At 37.7% G+C, this 7461-nt stretch overlaps 1 protein-coding gene across 1 annotated transcript; it reads right to left on the minus strand.

The window, feature by feature from the left end:
- Window positions 1-1292: 1292 nt before the first annotated feature.
- LOC115919791 (heparan sulfate glucosamine 3-O-sulfotransferase 1-like) lies at window positions 1293-6882 on the minus strand. Its single transcript, XM_030973995.1, has 2 exons — window positions 6703-6882; window positions 1293-4399 (listed from the first exon to the last, which is right to left on the minus strand). The coding sequence occupies exon 2, from the start codon at window positions 4352-4354 to the stop codon at window positions 3089-3091; it is 1266 nt and encodes a 421-aa protein (XP_030829855.1). The 5' UTR covers window positions 4355-4399; window positions 6703-6882; the 3' UTR covers window positions 1293-3088.
- Window positions 6883-7461: the final 579 nt, after the last annotated feature.

Consider the following 7461-nt stretch of genomic DNA (forward strand, 5'->3'; position numbering starts at 1 on the left):
TTTACCAAGCTAAGTTTTCCCCCGTTTATTGTAAATTCACTCTTATCATTTAGCGGTAGCCTGTCTGACTTGTAACATATCCGTAATTTTAGTTTCGAAGACATAATCTGACATTAATATGTCTGTGATGTTTTATATATAATGTTTTCTCTATGGACGGTTCAATAATTTGTAGTATTATTTGTTACAATTGACCATGATCTTGATTGTAAATATGATATTTTTGTGAAATAATTGATATCCGCGAAATCTCAATTAATCTTTGTGGTCTATTGTTTTGACAGAAATGATTGATTAACATATTGCTCCGTTTAGTCTCATTTCACAACGCCCCCTATCGTCAGAGTCAGCAGCCTAACATGTTAGCCTATGGACGTTTTTTTTTTTAATCGTTCAAAATTCATTTTTTGTTTAAACGAAAAGCACATCCACCCGACGTACGTTATCACTAGCTCTTTCATTTGAGCCCTCATATTCATTGACTTTTGAAAGTTCACCCACCTTAATTTTTCAAAATAGGTCGCAAGCTCGCCATTGCCTATAATACACATGTGAAACAAGTCGAACTTTGGACTCAGTCTGCCAAGCGATTGTAAGATTATGGGTCAAGCACACGAAGGATAATAAGCATGAATTATCATAGATCACTTCTGCTTGGTTCATTATATCCATTTCATCCAACCCCCCACCGTAATTTTTCCATTTAGTAAAAGCAAACATTTAGCCGAGGTAAGCAAAAACATGAATATTCATGACACACCATAGACGTAACTTACCCTATTCTGATGACTTCAATGAATGTCAAGATAACAATGGCTGCGTTTCCATCCAAAAATAAAAAATAGTTTGCAATTAGAAATAGTCCATTTCTCGATAATTTCACAAAATATATTTGCCGCCGCATTCAATATGACGTCATTGACAGCTGATTGGCTAGTTTGGTAGTGACGTCGAACGAGCTCTTTAAGCTGGAGTGATCCAGCGAGAGAAAATGAGACAATCGGAGCAATATGCAAATTTTTATTGAAGGGGTATTCATTTGCGAGTTTTGAATTCAGTATCTTATCTGTCTCTCTTGCTCTCTCTCTCTCTCTCTCTATCCATAGCTCTCCCACTCTTTTTTTTCCTTATTGTCCTTCTCTTCCACTCTCTCTCTCTCTCTCTCTCTTTCTCTCTCTCTCTTTTCCGTTTTCTTTCTATATCCAGCTCCTCTCTTTTTCACTATCTTTTCTCTCCCTCTTTCTTTCTGCATTTGAATGTACTTATAATCAAGGACTGAAGAAACAGAATAATTTATTAAAAAGCGAAATTCTGTAATATGTATTTGTACAATAATTCAGCTTTTAAAATTCGATATTCTCACTGCCCCTACCTCACACACGAATATGCACACACACACGCGCACGCATCTACACACATGTATTATATTCATATACCCTGTTGCAAATAAAGGTGGAATAATTTTTTTCCACCGACACATCCTCTGTTGATGAGTCCATGCATTTTGCAGAGGTAAAATTCATTCACAACACAGCATGCCGTTACGTAATCTAGCCTTTTGTTTTTGGCGCTACAAAATGCAAATCTTTGCTGCGCAGTCTTTTATAATTTATGCTCTTTACGATCCTCGCAATATGCCATTTTCGTAATGTGACCAAATTCAATGCATAAATCTTTGTAAAGTGCCTCTACACAAATTATTTCATCCACCTGATAAGAATAATAGTATTTTAATAGACAGAATCCGACTGCATACATTAGTTGTTGCCAGGTAGGACAAACATTATGGCTTGACCTACCTAGCAACACTTAATATTTGCATTTTGCATACAGGTATGAAAGTGGAAATGATATACTCTGCATGTTCTGCCACACATGTGGCTATAAACACTGCCTTTTCATGAACTGGTGAAGTTACAGTTAAAAACAATTGTGCAAGGGCCCCGTTGCCTAGGCTAGGGCAGGCTAACTTACTAATTTAGTCTATGAAAACAGAAAAATTTCATATTTCAAAATTCAAAATTCACAAAAGTATATTATTATTGCAGTTTACTAAGAATTGAAACTTTTCAAAATGCACTCTTTTACAATTGCAAATAATGCATTTTAATAACATGTGCCATTAATTTAAAAAAATGGATGGAATACGATATCAAATAGTATTGTTTCATGAACCATAATCAATGCATTCAGTCATGTGCTATTTCACAACAATTATCTTGGCACGCACAATGTCTTGTGACTTTTGAATTAGGCCATTTGGTCTTTAATCTGTGCTCATTCAGCCATACAGCGATGAATATTAACACAAAATGTACATAACACAACTGTATCAATATTGCGGTAAGATGACATTGTGTTCCATTTAAGGTTATAAAATTATGAGCAGTTCTTTAGGGGATAGTAACTTTTTGTGTTCTGTTTACATGTATGTGTAAATGTAGTGCTACCACCTTCAAACAGATTGGCTCATTCAAATCATTTTTCTTTTAGGCAAATTTCAATTAAAAAAAAACACGAAAATGCAAAACAAATAACTGATATATTTTAACTATTTTAGGCGTTTTTGTTAGGGGGGGGGGGGGGGTAAATTCGCTACTTTAAGTATATACGGCTTCAAAAACCCATAAAATAAGAATGGATTTAGCTATGACAAACAACCTCTTCAAAATACACTATTACATCATCTTTTAGTGCGCATGTATTATGTGCACAGATGTGCACCAGCTTCTTCTTTTGTTTTAAATCCGCAATTGTGTCCTGTTACAATGAGACTGCACTACTTGTAGCTACTTGCTCTCTCTATATAGCAAACGATGCCTGTTGGTCCCCCATGATCCACTTTTTTCATATGTTAGGTGAGAGCTGATTTGATGAGATAACCACCTGCCACTCACTCCTGGTCAAACTAGTACAGACGGGCTTTAACACCTTATATCGCTCACACAAAGCGAAAGGCGAGTTATAGCAAAATAATAAGATACTAATAATGGTTTACAAGGTGAAACACATATTGTACTTTTTAGTCTTTTCTGAAACCCTACAACTTTACAATCGTTCCAAATGTTTCAAATTGTAATTGTGTTATTCAGTAAGAATTCGTCCAGCTAAGTTCTCGCTCAAGAACCTTGACAAGTTTCCGATTAAAGGGTCTAAAGTGATCCCTCAGCTTTTCCATTAAGTCATCACTGACCTCTTCGTGCGGCCTCCCCTTGTTACCTGTCATACACATCTCAAAAGGATCTCGAAGGCAGATGAACCCTTTCGTCTCGTTGAAGAAAAATTTATCCTCGTCAAAGAAGCGATCAATTCCCAGAAATTCCTCGACTCTTTGGAGACTTGGGAGGGGATCCTGTGTAAACTCCTCCCCGTCCAAGACAAGGATTTGATGTCTAGGATATATGCGGTACCACTGTTTAAGGTATCGAACATATCGACTTGTATCGAGAAGACGATTAGCCGTTTTGAGACTACCATTTGGAAAAAGGACCGACTCACGAAAGGTAGATTTGATTTCATATTGTGGAGCAGAAGAATGTTCTTTGACGATGGGTAAAGTACCTGAACTTTTTACTTTAATAGCGAGCATGTGCATATAGTTTGACACTGCACGCTGTATCGGTTCGCGCATGATTATGATAAATTTGATATCAGGCAAAGCCTCTCGAAGTCTCTCTACGACTGGTATCCTGTTGAAATATCCCGCGGTTTTCTCTATTGCGATCTGATCTGGGGTAGAATAAGGCATGACTTTATTGTATTCATCAAATTCTTCCACCTTGTGATGGTTTGCAAATTTTAATTCCTTATCTGGGAAAGTGATAGCCGGGTGGATTTCAAGATAGGCCTTTAGAGCCGTAGTACCGCTCTTCATGGTGCCTGGAATGATCGCATCGGGTCTGCGTTTCTTGCATCCTCGTGCCCACCGAATATCTTGGCTTAAAAGTATGTTTTCGGGTGGATAGACATTGGTGGCTTTCTTGCAGTAGCATCCATGGTCAATTTGGCCATCCTTACACACGCGTTCCTTTCCGGGCTGAAGGTACATGAGGCTATTGGTTACAGGTGATTTGATCCTGATAGGGGCTGTAGAGACAGCACTGACCGACAAATGCTGCTTAAGAGCACGAATTGCAGTTTCTACATCATGTTCACAAGAGCACAGTGTAGAATTAGCACCAGATGCCATCGCGTAACGCAGTTCCCGGGAAGAGTCAACAGATGTCTGGTACGCTATGAAAAATCCTAGCATCAGGAGAGCGGTGATGGCCGCCATTGCGGCCTCTGATCTTCCTAATAAAGTTCGGGCCATTGTCGAAACAGAAGGATTCAAAATGTAGAAATGTAACGTCATTCAGCTATGCGTCTACCTCGACTCTGTCCATTCTGATAGACTGGGCTGCAGATAGAAGAAATAAGATATTAAAGGAGAGTGAGAGGAGACACAAAGACGGACATACAGACAAAGTGAAGATACATTTAACAACTGAATTATTCATACCCCTTTTAAATTTGATTATTTTGTGTTTTTCGTAACTCAAGAAAGAAAGGTAGACTGGTTGAATTATGGTTTTCCTGAATGAATACTTTGAGAGGTAAGCTTTAATATGTGGCACTCTAAAGAAACATACATCGGTACAAACTAATTTTCACATAGATAAAAAAAAATATTACACAACTTGGAAAGAGTATGAATAATTTAGTTTTTAACTGTAGATATCTGAGACAGAAATTGCAATTCGAAAGGTTAGGACGAGGGGCGGAAAGACGGATTCATAGAAATATGGGAGAAATAGAGAGGGGATGTGGTTATCAAAAGAGAGAGGGAGGGAGGACAGAATGAAAAAATGCATACACACAAAAAGAATGGATAGCTAGTACAGGATACGACGAAGAGAAAAGGGGATAAGATACGCGAGGAAAAAGGGTGCACATAATGACCTCTCCATTATTAAGTAATGATAATAATAATAATAATAGGCATTTGTATAGCGCCGTCTATCTAGACAATGCTATTCCGATATGAATATACACGTGCGTGTGGGTCCGTGTGTGTGTGTGGGTTATCTGAAGAAGAAAAATTGAAAAGCAAAGCCGTACTATCTAAATTCCTTCATAGTCTTTCTTGGTTTTTTTTTTTTTCTTCTGTATATTTAGTCGGGGCAAACTGAGAGATTGTTATAGCGCAGTAGGCATCTCCAAACCGATTGTACGATGTATTATACAGTGCGTCCCAGATATTAAAACGAAACCGAGAATCATCGATGTTTTATCATAACTTAATCGCAATTATGATTAATAAGTGACAATTATTTGTAAAGCTTAGATCCTCCTCTTCCATTTGATAAACCCATATGATGCATATTTCACGCATGAGTGATTAAAAACAATTTGAAGACAGGAAACTAAAAAGCCATTTTTAGGGCGGTATCTAAATTTCAAAGAGAAAATCACATTTCTAAAAAGTTCATTTTCTGTCCTTTCATATGACACCTCAATCAGGAAAAATGAGCCAGGAATCACAAAGTTCTGTTGGTTTAAAGTAATGCTTGCATTTCCATAATTTGATTAAACGAATTCGTATTCACTTGCTGCCTGCCGTAGCAACAAACGGAGGTGGCAAAAGACTTAACTCCATTTCGTTGACGATCAGCCATGCATCAAGCCTTTCGTCTTCTTTGTGCATGGCTCATCGTCAACGAAAGTATTCCGGCACATCACATTGACAGTATATGTATAGTGATCACAACTTTCATAACTTTATTATAGTTAGTCAGATTTAATTGAAACTTTCATCATTTTGCTTCTCTGATTTTTTTGCTTTCTTTTATGAGTGGTGTTGTCTATTTGGGTTGGATTTCCCTTTAAGTTACACTGCTAAACCGACTGATGTTTCGGCCATTTGGTTGTAAATGTGAGGATGTCTTGTATATCTATGTCTTTGGTGTCACCAGGGTGACGAGGCTATGTGACAAGAGCCTTTCTTCTTTACGAATCCTTACAGCGCATTGTGTTACGTAATACAATATAAAGGCAATCACTGCCTGTGTAAAAGACAAAAAAAAAAACATTCACTTTCAATACAAAGATCTCATGCCCGCTCCAGTGCACAATGATTAAGCGCATTTGATACTCTACTCAATGCAATGTACTTTTTAATAGCATGGACATGGGAATTGAAAAGGGATCTCTAGTATAAGGCACCGGTTTTTTTTTAACATATACCAAATGTGTCCACAAAAGGGTCAAAAATGAAATTATGTTTACTTACTTCAAACGTGTATTTTTAGGATCAGGACTATTCATATTTTTGAGAAATGCAAATTTTGGAGCTTAATCTATCTCCTTATTTATTCACCCCGGTAAAATTGATCAATATTGATCTAACCCTAACCCTAACCTAGCATACCCATATATTTGTGTCGAAATGTTGTTCTCGCTCGAGTGGTCTACTGTATATACAAATACGATAACCCTTTACTGAGAAGAAATTTAAAATATTGTGAGGGAGTTCATCCATAACTCAGGTACAATACTGTGCCGGCATGAGCTTTCTAGAAATGTAAGGAATACATACTTTTAAAATGTTAGAAACACATACGCAAACTTTCCAATGAGGCATATCGATGTACGTTGCATGCTTATACATTCATATTAGTCATTACGAATTTATGCTTATAAGTATATCTTCAATCCCCTTACCTGTTGCAATTGCGTAGCTGCTGTTTATGTAGGATTATCTTCTTTGATGAAACGCGTCGAATGAATATTCTCTACAGACTGGATGTTGCATGTGGGTAAGAAATTGAAAACAAACTCTTGTGAATTGGCGTCGCCTGTTCGATTATCCGGGCACCAGCTCCAGTTGTCTCTATCGTTGCTCGAATTGTTGGTGGCGCTCTTCTCTGCTTATTAGGGTGACGTCTGAATTTCTCAAATATCAAATTTGAAGGTTTGTTAAAAGCACATAGCTCCATAGGGTTACGTGTTAGAGCGTAGTTCGAATTAGTGTTAATTTACCACTGAATTTTTGTTTATCTCTAACGTTTTCACCTCCGACATTTTTTTTACCTCTGCCTGGCATCTTTACTCCTGAAATGTTTTGCTTTTGTATCTTTACAGCTGACGTTTTAAATCCGAACTAACAGTTTTGACGCGAATAATAAAGAAAGGTTTGTATTTATATTTTATTTTTCGGGTAAGACCGATGCCCCCCCCCCCCTCCTCCCAACGTTCCAACCCCTTCCACTTCCCTCATAATCACGCTGCGACAGTGCCTGCCAACGCCACTAACCTTTAGTAGTAAGTGTACTACATAATATGTAAAATCTCTCTCTCTCCCCTATCACACCCTTTCTATCTCCTTCTCTCTTTCTCTCTCTCTCTCTCACACACCCTCTCCCTCTTTCTCTCTATCTATCTCTCCCATATCAACCTTTCCCAGTCTCTCTCTCTCTCTCG

This window comes from Strongylocentrotus purpuratus, unplaced genomic scaffold, assembly GCF_000002235.5.
Source record: "Strongylocentrotus purpuratus isolate Spur 01 unplaced genomic scaffold, Spur_5.0 spur5_scaffold_7, whole genome shotgun sequence".
In the NCBI taxonomy this organism is placed as follows: domain Eukaryota; kingdom Metazoa; phylum Echinodermata; class Echinoidea; order Camarodonta; family Strongylocentrotidae; genus Strongylocentrotus; species Strongylocentrotus purpuratus.

Bases quoted from the DNA above. Each gene is read 5' to 3' on its own strand.
- LOC115919791 (XM_030973995.1), bottom strand. From the start codon at position 4,354: ATGACGTTACATTTCTACATTTTGAATCCTTCTGTTTCGACAATGGCC.